General features: G+C 41.2%; 1 protein-coding gene across 2 annotated transcripts; it reads left to right on the forward strand.

The window, feature by feature from the left end:
- The first annotated feature begins 1,364 nt into the window (after window positions 1-1,364).
- On the forward strand, window positions 1,365-21,065 carry LOC119235377 (guanylate-binding protein 6-like). Of its 2 annotated transcripts, none has more exons than XM_037498699.2 (11): window positions 1,365-1,492; window positions 4,738-4,951; window positions 5,311-5,438; window positions 10,936-11,045; window positions 11,231-11,427; window positions 13,789-14,034; window positions 15,143-15,423; window positions 16,953-17,165; window positions 17,980-18,082; window positions 18,376-18,569; window positions 19,421-21,065. In XM_037498699.2, exons 1-11 carry the CDS (start codon window positions 1,487-1,489, stop codon window positions 19,640-19,642), a joined length of 1,914 nt encoding a protein of 637 aa, XP_037354596.1. In that variant the 5' UTR covers window positions 1,365-1,486; the 3' UTR covers window positions 19,643-21,065. The 2 variants fall into 2 exon arrangements, with proteins under 2 accessions (XP_037354596.1, XP_054547451.1); XM_054691476.1 differs by having other exon boundaries at window positions 1,365-1,488.
- Window positions 21,066-21,988: the final 923 nt, after the last annotated feature.

The raw sequence follows: 21,988 nt of genomic DNA on the forward strand, positions 1-21,988 counted from the left end.
TAATGTGTAAACCTGGTCCCCAAAGACCTATGTGATTTAAATCAACATTACCTCAACAAATATAACAATAACAAAAAGGTTAATCACTCACATTTAAATACATAGAGCTTCCATATGATCCAGCAATTCCACTCCTAGGTATTTACCCAAAGGACACAGAAACATCAATTCCAAAGAGCACCTGCACCCCTATGTTTATAGCAGCACTGTTTACAATAGCTAAGCTTTGGAAACAACCCAAATGCCCAAAAATAGATGACTGGATCAAGAAGATGTGGTACATATACACCATGGAATATTACTCAGCATTCAAAAAAGACAAACACATACAGTTTGCAGCAACATGGATGGAGCTGGAAGGGATCATGCTCAGCGAAATAAGTCAGAAAGAAAAAGAAAAATACCAGATGGTCTCACTCATAGCAGGAATCTAGAAAACTTAAATAAGGGACCAGGAAAATGAATAACTATAAGAAAGTGAAAATCAAAATCAACAAAAAACTATGAACCAGAGACACTCTGTGAGGGGTGGGGGGGCGGGGCGGGGAGGGATTGGGGTCAAAATAAGGGGGTTGCAATTGTATGGGGAATATAAAAATAAAATTTATTTAAAAAAATAAATACAAAAGAAAAAATATTGCCACTTGAATGTCTCTGAGGAGTGGAATGGGCAGTTCCAATCATTACAATGTAGCTGGTAGCAGCTCTTGCTTTACCTGCACATTCTCACACTGAAGAAAAAAAATAGGATGTGGCCCAAGAAAAATGTTTGAATGTGCTCACTGTTTTGTTCTGATAAAAACATTTCACCTGTTGATTTTGTTTTCTAATAATACACTTTGTAGATTATGCTGAAATGAATAATCCAATTGGCCAATTTCTCATGCAATTATTGTAAATTAAACTCCATCAAGTTGACAATTGTGGACTGTACTCCTATTGAAGCAAAGCTCCTGAGCAGGGCAGCCCAGGATCCTGTGATAACAACTTGATACATTTCTTGGACTGTTGACTCATGTCTTATCTGCCCTGGAACAGTTGCAATGTTAACCCACTCAGCACAAGCCAAAATGTATGTAAGGTCATAAGGTCCTTGGAGGGGCACTCAGCCTTTGGCTATAGATCTGCTGAGCCAAACACCCTTACAATAAACCTGCCTCTTTTTAGCCTTGGTGTCCTGGTTTCCTTTACACCACATAACACTATTTGTATTGCATGCTATGTAAGACATAAGTGTATCGAATTTAATTATCAAAACATCCTTCATATTGTAACAGGGTGGTCCCCAGGAAAGGGGGAGGTTCCAGGTTCCCTGCCCCACCCAAATGGAGGGTGGAGCTAAGAAGGGAGAGATAGAAGCTGCAGAGGAGACTGAGGAAGGAAGGAAGCAGGACGGAGAGCCAGGAGGAGACCTGGAGGAGGCACAAGGAATGGAGAGACATGTGAAGAAACTGCTTGCCTTTTGTTCGTGGACTGGGTGACACAGATGTGGGTGAGACCCGTGGGGAGGTGTCTATGGCAGCTTTTACCTTGATTTTGATTTTGCTCTTTTCCTTCTGGGCTTGTCTGGTTGTTTCTGACCCTTTTCTGTGGGTCCCCACTGTAAGATGCTTTAGACTTGTGGCAGGCTTTGGGGCCTTGCTCTGGGCCAATCCCACTTGGATGGAGTTTTACCCACTTTGGGTAACTTTGGGTGCTTGATTTAGAAACTAGTTTCTTTGCCTTTCCTGTATTGTTTCCTAGTTGTATTAAATTCCTTCCCATTAAAGTCTCATATGTGTTGATGCTGTGGATGGCAGAACCCATTTAGAATAGGCAGGTTTGCAGGGTTTGGGCTGCCCCTCTCCCTGCCCTGTAACAGATTGACACCCAACGTGATTTAGGATAGAGCCATCCATGGTTAGTCAGCCCCATGGGGAAATTTGGCTTCCCTATGGCACTGGCTACCATACCTGCCCTGTAACAATATGATTTTACTCACACTACACCCCCAAAATTACTTTTAAAAACTTAGTCTTGGATAGGTGAGAATCTTGTTTTGGGACACAGGTAATAACTGATAAAATTGATGTTTTTTATGGTATTAAATACATCTTGAATATTTAACATAAAATATGAAATTGATTATTTGAGACATGCAGCAGTAATAATAAGTTTATATATCCTGATTTAAAAAAATATGATAGCTGCTATAGAAAAAGTTTTAATTTAATGGTAATCAAAAATGTACCAGGGCCCCATGGAATAATTGTACTTTCAATAGTTAGGTTTTTATTTATTTTATTTTTATTTTTTAAAGATTTATTTATTTTATACAAGAACTGGGGTACAGGCCAGATGTGCAGGAGGGTGAGAAGATACACCAGAGACAGAATGGGGAAAAGAACAGGCAGACTGATGAAATACACTGCTGAGGGGAGCCGCGGATGAGACAGGAGAGGTCTGTCACGCCATGTGGGTGTCTCTGTGGCCGGTGGGGATTGAACCAGCACTGCAGAGGCTGCGGACAGCTTTACAGTGCTGCACTCAACCACCTGCGCCACCAGGGAGGCCCCCAGTAATTAGGTTTTTAAACTGACCTTTGCCTTGACAACAATTGCAGTAAAAGTTGTGTGCCTTTACCTAGACTCCCACACTGGTGACATCTGGCTAGGTTTGCTTTATTTTGCTAAATATAGGTATATGTCTCCTGATATGAAGTGGTGATTGCATTTTAATTTTCATTAATTCTTTTGTAGGTTCAGTAATTTGCTAGAATGTCTATAGAACTCAGTAAAATCAATTTACTTACTAAATTACTAGTTTATTAAAAAGGGACACAACCCAGCAAAAGAGAAAAAATGCACAGAGCAAGGAATCAAGAAGGGGTGGGGGCTCTTCCTTGACCTTTCTGGGTATGCTGCCCTCTGAGCACCTCCACATATTCGCCAACCCAGAAATTCTATGAACCCCTTCAGTTGGGTTTGCTTATGGAAACTTTACTTTGGTTGTTGATGATGTTGCAACCTTCAGCCCTCTTCCTTCCCAGAGATTATGCAAAGAGGCTTTAGTTCAACTCTTTTTTTTAAAGATTTATTTATTTATGCATTCAAGAGCTGGGGTGCAGGCCAGAGATGTGGGGGCTGAGAGGATTCACCAGAGACAGAATGGGGAGAAGAACAGGCAGATGTACTGAAATACATACTGCTGAGGGGAGCAGTGGGTGAGACAGGAGAGGATGTGGGTCACCTCCCTGGCCTGGGATTGAACTCTGTGCTGCAGCAGCTGTGGATTACTTCATAGTGCTGCATCTTAACTCCTTGCGCCACCAGGGAGGCCCCAGTTTCAACTCTTTAATCTTATATTTATTCCCTGGTAACCAGACTCTGTGAGTATCTATGGGCTTTTTAAAAATACCTCATAACATGAACTCACGTGTGATTGAAAGGGGCTTGTGATGAATGACATGGGCCCTGCTTTCACTTTGATCGCTCTGGAGCTGTTTCAGGAACTGAAGACAGAACATGAAACAATAAAAGATACTCCATCAGCTTCATCAATAAAAATTGCAATGCTTTTAGAAGCTACAGGAATAGGACAAAGAGCAAATATATATATTTTTATCATAACTCACAATGTAATATGCTATATGTCTTGCCACAGCTTCTTGTTGGTGCACCTCCATGCAGTTTTCCAAATACCCACTGCTCCTCCCTGCTTGAGGTACATATTAGGTGAAATAGAAAATTTCTACATGACAGAGTATAACTTATAGATACAGTCTTTGATCCTCCATCCAGCTAGAAGGAGGGTGTTGTGAACTGGGCTGTTGTTTAGATTGTCTATTTTATTTCTCATTGGTAATCTCTTGCGATAGGCATTGTGGATTCATTTCTCTCTGCTGTTTTCATCACAATTCTTATTGCTCTTTCCACCTGAAAACCAAATCACATCACTGCTTCTTTATCCCCTGCCCTTCCCTGAGAGGCATGTGAGTTAGAACAAAGACCTGAAGAGGTTAATCCTCATAAACTAACCCCCATATAAATAATGTTTGTTCTATCCTCTGGATCAAGGGAAAAATTAGGAATTGGGTTTCTACCTCTGCTAGACAGAGACTGCACCACACTGGAGAGTGTGTGGACCAAAGCTGAACAAAAACATCATAGAACTTCCTATCATTTTGAAATTGTTCTTTTTCTTCATTGGGTATTTGCTTGGTTGTTTTAGACCATTGACTGCTTTGCAGAGCTACTATGTATTTTTCTTAGCCGATATATCATTTGTATTTCATATCTTCTCAGGAGAATAAGAGCTTAGGCCTTTCTAGTCTGTCATTTTGCTCAGGTGTCTAGATTTTAATCCTGGCTCAATGACTTACACAGACTTTGTGAAACTTATTTATGTCATTTGCAGATTGTGTATAGTAAATTTAAACGTGCAGTTTCTTACCCGTATCAGTGACACTGCATATGTATGTTTCACAGGCTTAAAATACTACAGGCACATGTGCATGGTAACCATTATATACATATTATTATTATTGGCATAACACTTTGGAGAGTGTTATAAGCTGTGCTCCATTACTAATATCATCATTTAGAGACAATGAGGCAGGAAGTCTTCTGTAATCTGTGAATGGTAGAGTACATCTAGCTCCTCAGAAAGTAGACATTTTTCACCCAGCCCTAAGTGGATGTGTGCTTTGGATAACTCTGAGTTAGAGAATGATGTTGTAATTTTTTTTTCTACTGGGAGGCTCTTCTAGGTTGGCAGAACACGATGGCATCTGGACCCAATATGATGGCCCCCATCTGTCTGGTGGAAAACAACAATGGACAGCTGTCAGTGAACCCGAAAGCGACACAGATTCTTGAGAAGATTTCTCAGCCTGTCATGGTGGTGGCCATTGTAGGGCTGTATCGTACAGGCAAATCCTACTTGATGAACCGACTTGCAGGACAGAACCATGGTGAGTGTTGTGTTGGGTTTGTTTTGTGCTTGCCTCTAGCTGTATCTCAGTTTCTTAATTTTCATCCCTTTGAACTTTGAAAAAAATCCTGTTCTTTCTATTTGGTTTGCTACCATTACTAATGACCACTGTTTTGTCTGACTCCTGATGTCTCTCTGTCTCCATCTTAAGCCCTCTTTTGACATTCTCACAGTTAATGCCCTCTCCTCTATGAGTCAGATGACACACAAAGTTGGACATCTTGAGGAAACAGAAAATACCATCTTTCATCTACATTCTACCAAGTCTGACATTATAGCCCCTTGGCTGTTTAGATTATCTGCTGTCACAGTATTTTGCTTCCTCCCCTCCCCTTGCAGGCTTCCCTCTGGGCTCCACCGTGCAGTCCAAAACCAAAGGCATCTGGATGTGGTGTGTGCCCCATCCCACCAAGCCAGACCACACCCTGGTCCTTCTGGATACTGAGGGCCTTGGGGATGTGGAAAAGGTAAGGTAGAAAATTGCATATAAATTTGTTTTATTCTGGATTTTCTTTTTATCTCTTCATAATCCTTTGTAATTTACCTGCTGTGAACTATCTATATAATCTAGAAACCTAACTATTAATTGAGATGAACTTTGGTTTGTCGAATCTACCTTCTAGGTAAGATAGGATTGTATACTTGATAAAATCTCTCTCTCTTTTTTTAAAAAAGATTAATTTATTTATTTATACAAGCACTGGGTATAGTCAGAAGCGCGGGAGGGTGAGAGAATTCACCAGAGCCAGAGCAGGGAGCAGAATAGGTAGACCAACGAAGTACACTGCTGAGGGGAGCAGCGGGCAGCAGGAGAGGTCTGCGTGCCATGTGGGACCCTAACCGGTGGCCAGGGAGCAGCCGGGGATCGAACCAGCGCTGTTGAGGCTGCGGGCAGCTTCGCAGCCCAGTGCTGAACCGCTGCGCCACCAGGAGGACCTGATCACTAATTCTTGAACAGCTGTGTTCTAGTCCTCCTGGTTTAGCATGTAGATATAGGTTCTGCCTTCAAAGAGTCTTCATTTCCATTGAGAAAACCACACACACACAGTCAGACTTACTAAACCTGAGTGGGAAAGCAGCAGGTTGGATAGAGGAAGAAGTACTTTTGCTTTCCCTGACCTCTGTCAGTGCCATGTGAGCTGTGAGTAGAAAGGCCCTACTGAGGTACCCTGACCTCCAGGGAGCTGATAAATCACTGCAGGAAGCCATTGTAACTGAGATGCTGGCTCCCGAGGGCTGACTGCTATCAGCACTTCCAGAGCCAGGGCTTATTCCAAAAGGTGATCCAGACAGCACCTCACAGCACCTCACAGCTTTGAGCATGTACAGTAAAGCATAAGAGTGCCTTAGTAAGAAAAATGAGAAACATCACCTCCAGCATAGGAGGTAAGGAAAGATTTTTGATTCCCCTTTGCTATCACATGAATTGTGAATTTGAAGGTCTGAGGTAAGTGCTGAATTAACGTTTCCTGTGGTGAAGATCATCATCGCCAGCAGGACACTCTGGAAGACATCGGGATATCTGAATGTGTTGCTCTCTAAAGGCCTGTGTTTGTCCTAACCAAATAATTTAAGATGGATTTTTGGTATTTTTGCTTTCTACTGACACATGAAATGAATTTTTTTGTCTCTGAACTTTATTTGGAAATAATATCTAATTTTCTATAACTCTATTTCTGCACAAATAAGAGTTAGAAACTATGTTTATTTTTAATTTTTAAAGATTTATTTATGTATGCATACAAAAATTGGGGTATAGGCCAGAAGTGTGGGGAATCAGAGGATTCACCAGAGACAGAGTGGGGAACAGAATAGGCAGATTGTCTGAAATACACTGCTGAGGGGAGCAGCGGGCAAGTCAGGAGAGGTCTGCTGCGCCATGTGGGTAGCTCCCTGGCTGGGGATCGAACTTGTACTGCAGTGGCTGTGGATAGCTTTAGAGGTTATGCCTTAATCCTTTGCGCCACCAGGGAGGCCATATTTTTAATTTCTATGACATACTCTTATACTATAAAAATTTTGTTTTTTGTCAGTGCCATGACCATATAACCTAGTTGATTACTTTAAAATTTGGGGGTTTGAGAAGAATAATCGATGAATAGACCTTTCCTCCCCCCACCAAACTATCATAGAGTATCTTCCAGATTAAATTCCAATTTTTACATATGCCCTGGGAAATAGTTTTCACACTGTTAAAGGAGAAATAATTTCTGGACTTCTAGATGGTGTTTAAGACCATTCTGGTCCATTTTCACCCCTGGCACAGAATTGAATGGCTGCCTACAGCCTTAGGCATGACCATGAAAATTCTGTCTTGAATCTTCTAAACCAGCTGTGCATGCAGGCTCTCTGTGGTATTATGGCTAATATACAAGCCCAGTACCACTGAGCTGGTCTTGGATGAGTTGAATACTGTCTCCATTTCACTCATCAAGAATCCTACTGATTTTGAACAGCTCCTTTCTTTTACGTGGGATGACTCTGCTTATCACTGGCAGATACCATCAGCTACTTGACAGCTGCCAGTTTTTGTAGATGCATCATATTCATGCATATACATCATATTCATGTGTACATCAAATAAATGTACACAGATCACAGAGGGAATTCTTTAAAAATTAATATAGCTGAGGGTGAAGCTGCATTAAGTCAAATGAGGAAGAACATCCAGAGAGACCTGTGGAGTCTTATAGTGACACACCAATTCTAAATCCACTCCTTATCCCACAAGACAGTACTAGGCAGGGAAACCAGTGGGGCCAGGTTAATGCTCTCCTGGGTATCAGGAGGCTCTGGCCTCCACAGGAGCCCACCAACTCTCAGACATTTGGACAGAGCCCTGATGTAGAGAGCTGGGAGCCCATTCTTCAGATTAACTAAAAGGGGTAGTAGTTTGTAGAGAAAGGAGTCGAGGATTCAGGGGCTCAGAATGATGATGAAGTTCGGTTTCTTGGAGCAGTCTCATCAAAACTGAGAATCAGACTCTCAGAGGAGATGGGGGAGTGCAGAGGAGGCCAGAACTGTGGTGATGGTACCATGGCCCATGGTTCCATAGGACAGAGAGTTACACCTAAAGGGTCTTCAGGAACCAAGGTGGTTCGGCTAATAAATAGTAAAGTTGACAGACTTAGCCCCTCTGGCAGTGTTGTTCCCTTGACAGAGAGACCCAGCTCCAGAAGTGCAGCTGCTGGGAGAATGAATGAGTCTGAACAACCCTGCTCCCACATAGACAAATGAGCAGTGATGGGAGTCAAGCATGTATCTCAGAAAAGGAAGAATCTGATGGTGATTCCAGTACAACCACCATCTCACATGCATCTACTGTACAAATTTTAACTGGAAGGGGAGCTTAGTCCAGAATTTTTCCCAGTTCAGGAGAATTGATGTGTTAGATTTACTACCAAACTTTTATGCAATCTCTTTAGCTCCTAGTTCCACATAATAACCATATTATACATTAATAAATATTACTTTCAAGTGAAGTGAACCTGGATTGTGTTTTCTAATCAACTGATCCACTAATCACATAACTTTCTTACGAAATTTTTAACATAATTTTCTGCAATATTGTGCTTAAAATTCAGCACAACCACAATTCCATTTCCTTCTGTATATATAATAGTTTCTATTCTCAATCCAATAGAAGAACCTCACAATACATGTCTCACAATGAACCTAGTAATTCTTAAACTAATCTGAGCAGTTGCTGGTGACTCTAAGAACTTTGCTTCTTTTTTTTTTTTTTTACATAATAGTTTAGAAGTTACTGTGTGCCTCCAGCCCTTACTTTATTTATTTTTATTTTTTTTTAAATAATTAATTTTATTTTTATATTCCCCATACAATTGCAACCCCCCACATTCTGACCCCAATCACACCCCTCCCGCCCCCCACCCCCCAAAAAGTGTCTCTGGTTCATAGTTTTTTGTTGATTTTGATTTTCACTTTCTTATAGTTATTCATTTTCCTGGTCCCTTATTTAAGTTTTCTAGATTCCTGCTATGAGTGAGACCATCCGGTATTTTTCTTTTTCTTTCTGGCTTATTTCGCTGAGCATGATCCCTTCCAGCGCCATCCATGTTGCTGCAAATTGCATGTGTTTATCTTTTTTGAATGCTGAGTAATATTCCATGGTATATATGTACCACATCTTCTTGATCCAGTCATCTATTTTTGGGCATTTGGGCTGTTTCCAAAGCTTAGCTATTGTAAACAGTGCTGCTATAAACATAGGGGTGCAGGTGCTCTTTAGAATTGATGTTTCTGTGTCCTTTGGGTAAATACCTAGGAGTGGAATTGCTGGATCATATGGAAGCTCTATGTTTATTAGGTCCAGAAATCTCCACACAGCTCTCCATAGTGGTTGGACCAGTTTGCACTCCCACCAACAGTGCAGAAGAGTTCCTTTTTCTCCACACCCTCGCCAACATTTGTTGTTGCTAGTTTTTTTAATATGTGCCATTCTCACTGGTGTAAGATGGTATCTCATGGTAGTTTTGATTTGCATTTCCCTGATGACAAGTGATGTTGAACATTTTTTCATATGTCTGTTGGCCATTTGCATTTCCTCTTCAGAGAAGTTTCTTTTTAGCTCTTCTGCCCATTTTTTGACTGGATTATTTTAAGAACTTTGCTTCTTAATAATACACTATATGACATTGGCCAGAAAACATCATGCACAATTTGGAGCAATAAATGATCAAAGATTCAATTTTGAAGAAAAAAAGGGAATAGTTTCTAGATTATGCTATTATTTAGGTGGTGCTTACTTTATACAATTTAGCAAACTGTCCACTAAGCCCCTTTATCCGGATTCACTAGAGTTCACCATCCAGCTTTCACCTCTGCTCCAGTCAGATCTCTATTTTCATTGCAAAGATCCTGTATTCTGCCATCTCTAATTTCACTTCTGTTGATCTTTGCATCTGTTGAATGACCTGCATTTATTAATCCCACATTCTGTTAATTATGTAACACTCTGCTCAAGATGTTGATGAAACTTTCACATGCTATTTCTCTGCTGTCCAACTCTGTTTTCCCTTGAAAGACTTCAAAATTTTAATTGGTTATAATAGCTATAAATTCCACTGTAAACAGTAAACAGTAAGGTCTTCATAGAAATGTCACTTTGTTTTGTTCATTGTTATGTGTGTTTGCAGCAGTTAACAGTAGCCAATTGAAAGTAAAAATGTCATCGTTAACTTAGCTTTTTTACATTTAAAAGAAGCAGGAAATATTCAATACCCTTCTTACTGACATAATTTGAATACCCAGTTATGTCAACTCTAGTATATTTTGATTAATAGAGGCATGTAGAATGAATAAATGATAACACTCATCATTGAGTGCCTAATTACACAGCAGGTGCTTAATAGTTTTGTCTGTGTATGTTATTTCATCCATTGAGGAAAGGAAAATTCTGTGAAGACTGGAATGTTTTATGTATAAAAAAAATGAAATCAGGGCCTCCCTGGTGGCACAAGGGGTTAAGACGCAACCTATGAAGCTATTTGCAGCCACTGCAGCATGAGTTCGATCCCCGGCCAGGGAGCAACCCACATAACACAGCAGACATCTCCTGGCTTGCCTGCTGCTCCCCTCAGCAGTATATTTCAATGGATCTGTCTGTTCTGCTCCCCACTCTGTATCTGGTGAGTTCTCTCCCCCCCCCCACACCTCTGGCCTGTGCCCAAGTTCTTGCATGCATAAATAATCTTTAAAAAAAATCAAATCACAGGAAATATTGTAATTGTAAAAACTGATATATCCTTTTATGTTTGTCTTCAAACATAAAGGATTTGGTGAAAAAGAACTTTCCTACACTGCTAAAGGAACTTTCCTACAGCTCATTTTTAGTAGTCTGGTGAATGGGTTAGCTGAAATGACTAATGAAAGACTGATAGGAGTCTGCATGAATTTCTAAAGAGGAAGCTGCAACACCCCTCATTCTGATGTGCCTTCCAGGGTGACTCTAAGAATGACGCGTGGATCTTCACGCTGGCCGTGCTTCTGTGCAGCAGCTTTGTCTACAACAGCATAGGCACCATCAACCACCAGGCCCTGGAGCAGCTGCAGTATCCTTCCAGGAGCCGAGGCCCCACTGTGCACTGCGTTGATGGGACTGGACATGGAGTCCTTCCCTGCCACTTAGTTGCCTTTGGTGGGGCAGATGGGACAAGGGTGAAAGAGTGTCTATCTATAACATTGTTTTTCATGAGGAAATTTTGGAGGCTCTTTCTTTTCCTGAACCATGTCCTAGCTATGTGACAGAGCTTACAGTACTCATCAGGTCAAAGTCCACTCCAAGTTCTGAGGAAGGAGATGATTCCACAGAGTTTGTGAGCTTCTTTCCAGACTTTATCTGGACTGTTCGGGATTTCACCCTGGAACTGAAAATAGATGATCAGAATATCACAGCAGATGAGTACCTGGAGAACGCCTTGAAGCTGATTCCAGGTATGAGAGTGTGGCCTGGGCAGGGGATGTTCCTCTAGAGATTGGGGGTTACTAAGCAGTGCCCATCACCTCTGGGACTGCATTCCTCTTTGAGACTGAGTCAAAGTATTTGAAAATGTTGGCTGGAAAGAAACTTGAAAAGCTCTAGGGGATAAAGTTTAAGTTCACTTACGAAAAATAAAGCATAGAGTAAAATTATTCAAAACCAACTTATTCCTTATACAATGTGAAACTTCCAGATTACAATGGTGCTAAACCTTTCTATACACCTGCCATATGTAGTCCTTATTTTGGTATCTGCTTTTGTGTGTTGAGGGGGAAAAAGATGATTAGAGACATGCTATACCTGAAATTACAATAAAAAGCCTACTGATAAAAAATTTTTTCATGTAGATAGTTTTCTTCCAAAAGAGCAAAACATTCCATTTGCTGAGACCTTGAGAGAAATATCAGTACTGATATTACTGCTCTTGCTTTCATATTTCTTTTCATGCTCTTTCTTAGAAAGTTTATTGAAGTCATCTAACCAGAAGAGCAACACTATCAAGCCAAATATCACCCTTTAAGTCAAGAATTCATAGATTAGTGGTAACATCTTAAAATAACATTTTAGTGGTTGTGGCTAAAAGGTAGCTAACATCACACAATTCATTTTTAATGGCAAAGTAATTTTTCTTAAATAAGGTTGTCATTCCTAATATTCCTGATATATTCCAGTTTTCTTGTTTATGGTTCTTCTTTTCAGGCTCACAGCTCAATTTTTTTTTTTTGTGTGTGTGTGTCCATTTGAATGGAAACATTTTATTTGTTAATTAATATATATTTTACATCTTATTTTTTTCACAATGTTTGCTTTCTTTTCTCAGGCATAGTCCCCATAGAATCTCTATCACCAGTTCACCCGTGTGCCATCACCATAGTCCCTTGTGCTCTTCCCTTACTTGTTTTGATCCTTCTTCTTCCCTCTCCTTCCCTTCTCCTGCAGAATGTCTCTGATTTATAGTTGTCTATTTTTGTTTTTTTTGGCTATGTTTTTTATTGTTTTTTTTTTTCCTAATGCCTTATTTGGTTCCCCTATATTCCTCCTATAAGTGAAAACATCCAATATTTTTCTTTTTCCTTCTGACTTATTTCACTGAGCATAATCCCTTCTAGTTCCATCCATGTTGCTGTGAATGGTATTAGTTTACCTTTTTTGATTTCTGAATAGTATTCCATTGTATATATATACCACATCTTCTTGATCTAGTCATCTATTTTTTGGCATTTGGGTTGTTTCCATAGCTTACCTATTGTAAATAGAGCTACAATGAACATAGGGGTGCAGGTATCCTTTTGAATTAATGTTTTTGTGTCCTATGGGTATTTCCCTAGTAGTGAAATTACTGGGTCATATGGTAGCTTCATTTTTAGAAGTCTGAGGAACCTACATACAGCTTTCCATAGTGTTTGGACCAATTTGCAGTCCCTCTAGCAGTGTAGGAAAGTCCCTTTTTCACCACATCCTTCCCAACATTTGTTGTTGCTAGCTTTTTTAATAGGTGCTATTCTTACTGGTGTAAGGTGATAGTTCATTGTGGTTTTGATTTGCATTTCCCTTATTATGAGGGATGTTGAACATTTTTTTCAAATGCCTGTTGGCCATTTGCATTTCCTCTTTAGAGAAGTGTCTTTTAAGTTCTTCCGCCCATTTTTTGACTGGATTTTTTACTTTGTTTTTGTATATCTCTGTGATCAATCCCTTTGAGTTCTTTGCATATCTTTGTGATCAATCCCTTATCAATCCCTTTGTATGGAGTACAGAAATTTTCTCCCAATCAGTAAGTGTGTCTCTTTGTTTTTGTTAATATCTCTTTTGCTTCTCAGAAGCTCTTTAGTTTGAAGTAATCGTGGATGTTTATCTTTTCCTTCACTGTCTTTGCTTTGGGGGATGAGTCTTTAAAAAGATGTTATTGAGATGTATGTCTTGTAGTGTTTTACCTATATTTTCTTCTATATATTTTATGGTTTCAGGCTCACAGCTCAATTTTTACATGAGATCAACTGGACCAAAAAGTTACACTTGACTTCATTCCTTTAGCTTCTTTCAGTCATTATCTATAAGAACACAACTCAACATGCTCAGGTCTGGGGATATCTGTCATAAGTTTATTTCATCTGGATTAGATGTCACGTTTCTCTACAGAATTATAACATTTGTATAAGTTTGATATGCAAAGAAGTATTGAATTATAATATTGAATTATAATGAAGGAGTTATAAGCATAGAAGTTGACAATGATACCTAGCCCCTGTCATAGAAGCCTTGGGCTCCCTGCCCCAACTGTTCTCACTGTAATTTCCATTTTTCCTATCCCTCAGGCCTGAAACCCGGTATCCAAAAGTCCAACCTATCCAGAGAGTGCATCAGGCATTTCTTTCCAAAACGGAAGTGTTTTGTCTTTGATCGACCAACACAAGACAAAGAACTCCTAGCCAATATAGAGAAAGTGTCTGAAGACCAGCTGGATCTTATGTTCCAGGAACAAACAAGAAAATTCTGTTCTTACATCATCTCCAACACCAGACCCAAGAGCCTTAGAGAGGGAATCCCAGTCACTGGGAAACGTGAGTCTCCTCCCTCTGTGGCGGGGCCTCTTATAAGCCAGTTTGGTATATAATGTGTTTTTCTGCAATTTTGCTTGGCTTCACATGGAAATTTGGACATAAAGATGTTCAGACTCTTTGAAGAGTTATGTGTATTTTGTAGTAATATCACCTTTGGGAGTTGATACTTTCCAAAACTGGAAAAAATTATCACCAATAACTGTGGTTTCTACTTATTAAAAATTCCCAGACTGACAGTAAATCACTGACTGGGTATAAAGAAGAATACACTATTTTCTCAAGAAATCCTGTACAGTAACTGTTCTTTGCAAGTAGATTACAAAAGATAATTTGGGAGTTTACACAGTCAAAACTTCATCTTTAATCCATAAATCCCTAAAATTCATAAAAACCATCAAATTAGGAATGACTATAAACTGATTAACCTGTCTCATCAGTCTACCATGTCATCTAATCTCTTACTTTTTAATGGGAAACTTATTTCTCAAATACCTGTTACCCTGTCAGATGAAGGAAGTATTTTAGGCCTGTGACCTAAAAACTATGAAAATGAATTGCCACTAGGAAAATGGAGGTCATGCTAGTAGAAGGAAGTGTGTGTGTGACTTAATAGGTATCTCGGGCCTCCTTGGTGATGCAAGGAGCGCTGTGAAGCTGTCTGCAGGTTCTGCAGCAGGAGTTAGATCCCTGGACGGTCAGGGAACTAACTCACATGGCGCAGCAGACCTCTCCTGTCTCGCCCGCTGCTCCCCTCAGCAGTGTATTTCAGTAGATCTGCCTGTTCTGCTCCTGACTCTGTCTCTGGAGAATCATCTCACCGCCAGCACATCTGGTGTGTACCCCAGTTCTTGTATGCATAAATAAATAAATCTTTCAAAAAAAAGGTAGTCTCACAAAACTTGGAAGGTGACCATCGATCTGAAGCCACTGCAGGGAAGGAGGAGGGAGGGGGGTCATTACATGGGAGGGAAGAGCACATGGAACAGTGATAACTGATCATAGGTGCTAGGGTCATGGGAGAGCTATAGGGATGACACCTGGAAAGCAATCAAATACTGTCCAAAAATGACAATCGATACTTTATCATGGATTTCCTGGCTTATTTCAGGTTTGAACAGTCTGGTGGTGACCTACGTGGATACCATCAACAGTGGAGCAATTCCTTGTTTGGAGAATGCGGTGACGACTCTGGCCCAGCTTGAGAACTCAGCAGCCCTGCAGAAGGCAGCCGACCACTACAGCCAGCAGATGGCCCAGCGAGTGCTCTTCCCCACGGACTCGCTCCAGGAGTTACTGGATGTGCACGCAGCCTGTGAGAGAGAGGCCATTGCAATATTCATGGAGCATTCCTTCAAGGATGAGAATCAGGAGTTCCAGAAGAAGCTTTGGGTAATATCTCTTAGTATTTATCCTTTAAGAATGAAGCTAAGGGCCTCCCCGGTGGCGCAGTGGTTGAGCGCTGGGTTGCGAAGCTGTCCGCAGCCTCTGCAGCACTGGTTCGATCCCCAGCCACTGGGCGAGGGTCCCACATGGCGTGCAGACCTCTCCTGCCTCCCACTAATCCCCTCAGCAGTGTACTTCGTCACTCTGCCTGTTCTGCTTTCCGCTGTGGCTCTGGTGGGTCTCTCACCATCCCATGCCTCTGACTGTACCCAGTACTTGTACAAATAAATAAATAAATCTTAAAAAAAAAAATGAAGCTAGAAATGCCTTTGGTGACCCATGACTCATCTCTCACTTAAGAATAATGTAGACCTGGGCCTCCCAGGTGGCGCAGCGGTAGAGCGCTGGGTTGCGAAGCTGCCCACAGCCTCTGTGGCACCGGTTCGATCCCCGGCTGCTCCCCGGCCACCGGAGGAGGGTCCCACATGGAGCGCAGACCTCTCCTGCCGCCCGCTGCTCCCCTCAGCAGTGTACTTCAGTCCTTCTGCCTGCTCTGCTCCCTACTCTGGCTCTGGTGAATTCTTTCACCCTCCCGCGCTTCTGACTGTACCCAGTGCATGTATAAACAAAACAAACAAATAAAAATAAAAACATGCCTCTATTAAAAAAAAAAATTATAAAAAAAAAAAAAAAAAAAGAATAATGTAGACCGGTCTAGAGTCTAGATTCTCAAGAGGGATAGAGTTTCAAAGGTCTTCATACAAAACCTCAGGTAATTTATTAGAAATATCACTGATGTCTTTCTTTTAAGATTTATTTATTTATGCACACAAGAACTGGAGTACAGGCCAGAGGTGAGGGGTGTGAGAGGATTCACCAGAGACAGAGCGGGGAACAGAACAGGCAGATTGACTGAAATACACTGCTGAGGGGAGCAGCAGGTGAGTCAGGAGAGGTCTGCTGTGCCATGTGGGCAGCTCCCTGGCCAGGGATTGAACTCGTGCTGCAGTGGCCGTGGATAGCTTCATGGGTTGCGTCTTAACCCCTGTGCCACCAGGGAGGACACTCACTGATCTCTTATGCAAAATCAGTCTGGACATTTTTCTGAAGTGAATACTTCAGTGGATTCCAAGCCTGATCTGAGGACTTGAGCAGGTTGCTTGTTCTGTGAACATGTTCCCATTCAGAGGATACAAATTTCTCTTGTTAGACCCTTATACCAAGCCACTTTCAAGTTACAATACTTCATGCCATCTTTTATGGTCTTTTCATATCATTGAGAATAAAATCACTGAATGCTACATCTGCATGGATCATGGCAGCTTGGTAATGCATCCCCAGTGCAACCCCAGAGGAAGAACCTGAGACCCAGGAGCTAAGAAACTTTTCCACCATCGTTTAGAGAGTTTTCAGGGATGTGAGTAAATCATGTCCTTCTCCAATAGAATGCTTTTCTCATGAGGACCCAGAAGACAATCCTTCTAGCAGATTCTTTAGGATTTCACCTCCTCTGCTCCTCTACATTTCCTTTGCAGGAAACCATAGAGAATAAAAAGGAGGAGTTGTTGCAGAAGAATGAAGAGGCATCTGAGAAATATTGCCAGGTTCAACTTAATCAGCTCACAAAGAAGCTAACAGAAAATATTTCAGCAGGAACGTTCTCTGTTCCTGGAGGGCACAAGCTCTACACAGAAACAAAGAAAATGATGGAAAAGGACTATTGGCAAGTGCCAAGAAAAGGAGTGAAGGTGAGGAATAAGGGGAGCATGGATATCCTAGATAACAGAGTCAAGGGGTGTCCTGAAAATGAGGGCACAGCATCCATGGGGTAATAAGAGAGCATGGGGCTATCTTAATGGCTTTAGTCTTTAAGGTCCATTACTAGCTACTTCTGAGGAAACTAGGAAATAGTCATTAAAAAAAATGAGTATGAATTTCTGAAATCCCTGAAGGACAGAACAGAAATTATTTACATCTTTATCTTACAACATAACATCAATATGCCAAATGTTGACAATTAACAAGTTTAGTCTGTTTGTACTCAACGCTGATTCAAACAAGAGAGGAAATAAAATACCTAGCAATCACTTCAGAGTGATAACATTTATGAACTTGTGAAATCGAGCCATCAGGAACCATCCATAGTTACTATTAGCTATTTAGAAACCTGAGATGAGAGGCACACACAGTTTAAAACAACCTACCTTAACATTATAGCAACAAGAGGCAGAGGAGAACAGGCCTTAAGAGTAGAGGCAACATTTCATGTTGGGACCACAAAATAATAAAGTACCAGGAATTATAAATTTGTAGAAGTGCGCATAGTTGTGAATGGCAGGTACCTGGGGCAGGTAGATTGGAGTAAACACTGGGACAATGATGGGAGGACAACAGGAAAGAGATGTGGAGGATGTATCTGGTCACTTTAAGGAGCTTGGCCTCTTCCTAAGGAGCCAATATAGAATTTGAAGTATGAAGCAATAATACCTGGACACACTTGTTCTTGCTGCATTAATCTCTCCAGTGGAAATATAACCTGATTGCTTCTTCTTGGTTCCTCAGGCGATGAAGGTTTTCCAGAGCTTCCTGCAGTCACAAGCAACAGTAGAGAAATCCATCCTGCAGGCTGACAGAGCCCTCAGTGATCAGGAGAAGGCCATCGCAGGTGCGGGCAGGGCGGCTTCATGATGGGGTACACAGGTGGCTGTGTGGCCTGTGACAGACTGGAAGAGCCTCCTTTCCTCTGTGGGGCAAACTGCGCTAAACCTGACACAGGAGGGGAGCTGTGGTGTAACCTGAGCTACACAGACCTTTCCTGCCACGCCCTGATGGTGTGTGCAGGGAGGGGCTGTGTATTCAGAGGTCCCCCAACTCCCTTCCAGTTTGCTTTCTTCTCTGAGCTCAGGGTGTAGAGGTGAATCCTCACTGACTTTTCTTCTCTCAAACCTTCCTGGGCAGAGGAGAGGGCCGGGAAGGAGGCGGCGGAGAAGGAACAGAAACTGTGCAATCAGAGGCTGGAGGAGCAGAAGCAGCAGATGGAGGCACAAAACAGGAGTCTCCAGGAGAATGTAGCCCAACTGGAAGAGAAACTGAAGTTGGAAAGAGCAAACCTTGTGAAAGAGCAGAATATGATGCTGGAGCATAAGCTAAAAGTAAGTTTGGGCGTGGCCTCAGTACACTGGATGGTGAGGCTAACAGCAAGATCATGGAAGGAAACACCATTTACCGTTTCAGATTTATGAAACACTAATACTTCATGTAGTCTAATAATTCTGGAAGTATGACCCCTCTAGGCCCTTGGAGAATATAAATTGGGTTTTAGTTGCTGTTTGGGGTATTTTAAAATGATGTCATGAACCTTGATTAAAACAATATATCTACCACATGAATTTAATATGATCAACAAAATTTTGGTGTACCAAGTCCACAGCCAATTATCAGGAACCCTTTACCAGCCAAGAACCCTGAGGTAGACCTATGCTGACATAAAACTCTGAGCATGTTCAGACTTAAAAAAAATGCAAAGAGGCTTCTAAACTTGCTGCATTGTTTCCAGTCAGGATGGTTTACCCATGACATAGGAGAATTCTCTCATTGTCCATCTAGACATGATATAACCGATTTCTAGAAAGGTTTTTTATTTCCCATTATTTCAGTATTTGAATAACCACACCTTCCTGGGGGACTGAAGAGTTAGTGCCACCCAACCAAGCTACCTCTCACTGGCATTTTTTGGCTGCAGCTTATTACATTGGTCCCCATGTGAGCTTAGCATCCTGGCAAAACCCTAGTTGTGTATGAATACAAAGGATATAAACTGTTTTCTCTCAATATTGTGATCCAAGCCAGGAGAGTCTCCTTTTAAAATTTTCCTTTCATGATTGAGTAGGAAAGAACAACTTTAGGAGTAAAGTACAGATTGACAAAGTTCTTAAAAGTACAATATGTTTCTTTATGAAAATGGGCATTTGAAAAGTTTTATCACTCATCTCACTTTTTTTAGATCCAAGAAGAGCTTTATAAAGAAGGACAGAAAAACAAATCTGCACAGATGAATGCAGAGATAAATCAGTTAAAGGAGAAGATTGATATGAATAGAAATGATGAAACTTCATGGATGTCAAAAGTCTTGGAACTATTTACCAGGGAGATCGTTTCAGTAGTTTCTAAAAAATGTGCAGATTTTTTGGTGACAGGAGTGAAAAATCTATTAAAAAAGATGTAGCTCTCCTGTAAAAGAATTACAGAACATTGATAAATGTGGCCTATTATTGGGGTATAAGTTTTACTCTCAATTTGCAGTGTTTTCTAAAAAGTGGCCTTTGTGGATATTAATGCTTTACCTATTTTGGATAGAATAAATGCATGGACACTTTGATATAACATTTAGTTTTAGGACATATACATGTTGAAAACCATACATACAAAATGAGAAATAACTATGACAAAAGACTGGAAAGCATTTAAAGTTTCAGCTCTAGGGGCCTCCCTGGCCTAGGGGTTAAGTTACAGCGCTATCACGGGTACAGCCTGAGTTTGATCCCTGGCCAGGGAGCTGTGCACAGCAGACCTCTCCTATCTCCCTTCAGCAATGTATTTCAGGTAATCTGCCTGTTCTGCTCTGTCCCTGGTGAATCCTCTTAACCCCAGCCTATACCACAGTTCTACATAATAAAAAAATATTAAAAAAAGATTCATCTCCAAAACTATACAGATTGGTAATATAAATTTAGAATATATTTGTGCGCTATGCACCCAATAAACAAAATGACAGTGACATTCTATTTGTATGAAGATGGAACATTCTTTACCATATTGTAAAATAATAAAGAAAAGGCTTGGGAGCCTCCCTGGTGGCACAAGGGATTAGGTCTCAGCATTATGAAGGTATCTGCAGCAACTGCAGCTGCTGAGTTTGATTCCCGACCAGGAGGCCATGGTGCAGCAGACCTCTCCTGTCTCGCCTGCTACTTCCCTCAGCAGTGTATTTCAGTAGCTCTGCCTGTTCTGCTCCTCACTCTGTCAATGGTGCATCTTCTCACCACCCCATCTCTGGCCTACATCCCAGCTCTTATATGCATAAATAAATCAATCTTAAAGACTTGGAAAACTATGTTTGTAATGTAGTCACTGTAAAAATATATTATGTGCTATCATTCATATGAACACCATGACTATCTCTGAAAATCTTCATTAGAAACTAATATCACTGACCTCCCTGGTGGCGCAAGGGATTAAACACCACACTATGAAGCAATCCACAGCCTCTGCAGCATGAGTTTGATCCCTGGCTGGCCAGGGAGCAACCCACATGGTGCAGCAGACCTTTCCTGTTTCGCCACTGCTCCTCTCAGCAGTGTATTTCAGTAGATCTGCCTGTTCTGCTTCCCACGCTGTCACTGGTGAATCCTCTCACCCCCCACATCTCTAGCCTATGCTCCTACTCTTGTATGCATAAATAAATAAATCTTAAAAACAAAAGAAACTAATGTCACTAGTTTCTGGGGAGAACTGAGCAGCATCAGTATTGGAAGGGACACATGCTTTTCATTATATAATCTATGTTTTGAATTTTATAAAGAAAGCTTGTATTACCAACAAATAAATATCAAAGAAAGTATGGACTATAAAACTAATAAACATCATAATAAAAGGAATGTGAAATTGGCTGTTAAATGATGAATGTCCACATTGCTTCTAACAATGACCTTGGCCTGCTCACTGAGGATCTAAGAGTAAGAACAGTGGTAGGAAACATGATTTGTTTCTAATTTTGTTTTCGTTTTGTCCTTAATTTTGAATCCTCCATATTTGCTTTAAAACTAAAGCAAATACAGGGCCTCCCTGGTGGTGCAGCGTTTGAGCGCTGGGTTGTGAAGCTTCCCGTGGCCTCTGCAGCGCTGGTTCGATCCCCGGCTGCTCCCCGGCCACCAGAGGAGGGTCCCACATGGCGCGCAGACCTCTCCTGCTGCCCGCTGCTCCCCTCAGCAGTGTACTTCAGTCGTTCTGCCTGCTCTGCTCCCCGCTCTGGCTCTGGTGAATTCTCTCACCCTCCCGCGCTTCTGAGTACCCAGTGCATGTATAAACAAACAAATAAAAAACAAACAAATAAATAAATAAAAAATACATGCCTCTTTAAAAAAAAAATAAATAAAACTAAGATACAAAAAATAACCCCACTCCAAAACCACTAATATACAAACTTCCCTGCCTCTCAGCTCTGCTACTGTAGTCACTACTTCCTGTTGAATTACCCTTTGGAGGTGTTGTTACAGGGCAACCCAGCTCTAAAATGGGTTGACTGTGGGTCCTCACCCACGCACTTGAAAGGGACTTACACTGCAGGCACACACAAAAGGTTAACAAAAGGTTTATTTACAAGGAAAGGGGCATGAGGAAATGTACAACTCAGGGAGAAAAGAGGGAGATAAAGTCTTAAATGTGTCCTACCCCTTCTGCTGACCTAGACTCCCAAATGACCCCCCGAGACCAAACCTGCCTGGCCAAGAGCACAAGCCAAGTGTCCAAGACCCCACTAACACGGCTGGTTTTAATTTACAAACTGAGAAAA

Source organism: Talpa occidentalis, unplaced genomic scaffold (genome assembly GCF_014898055.3).
Source record: "Talpa occidentalis isolate TD23 unplaced genomic scaffold, MPIMG_talOcc4v2.1 talOcc4.9, whole genome shotgun sequence".
Classification (NCBI taxonomy): Eukaryota; Metazoa; Chordata; class Mammalia; order Eulipotyphla; family Talpidae; genus Talpa; species Talpa occidentalis.

Excerpts from the sequence above, each read along its gene's own strand:
- LOC119235377 (XM_037498699.2), top strand. Across the intron at positions 4,952-5,310 it reads ACTTGCAGGACAGAACCATG|GCTTCCCTCTGGGCTCCACC; the intron begins GTGAGTGTTGTG and ends CTCCCCTTGCAG. Across the intron at positions 5,439-10,935 it reads GCCTTGGGGATGTGGAAAAG|GGTGACTCTAAGAATGACGC; the intron begins GTAAGGTAGAAA and ends TGTGCCTTCCAG.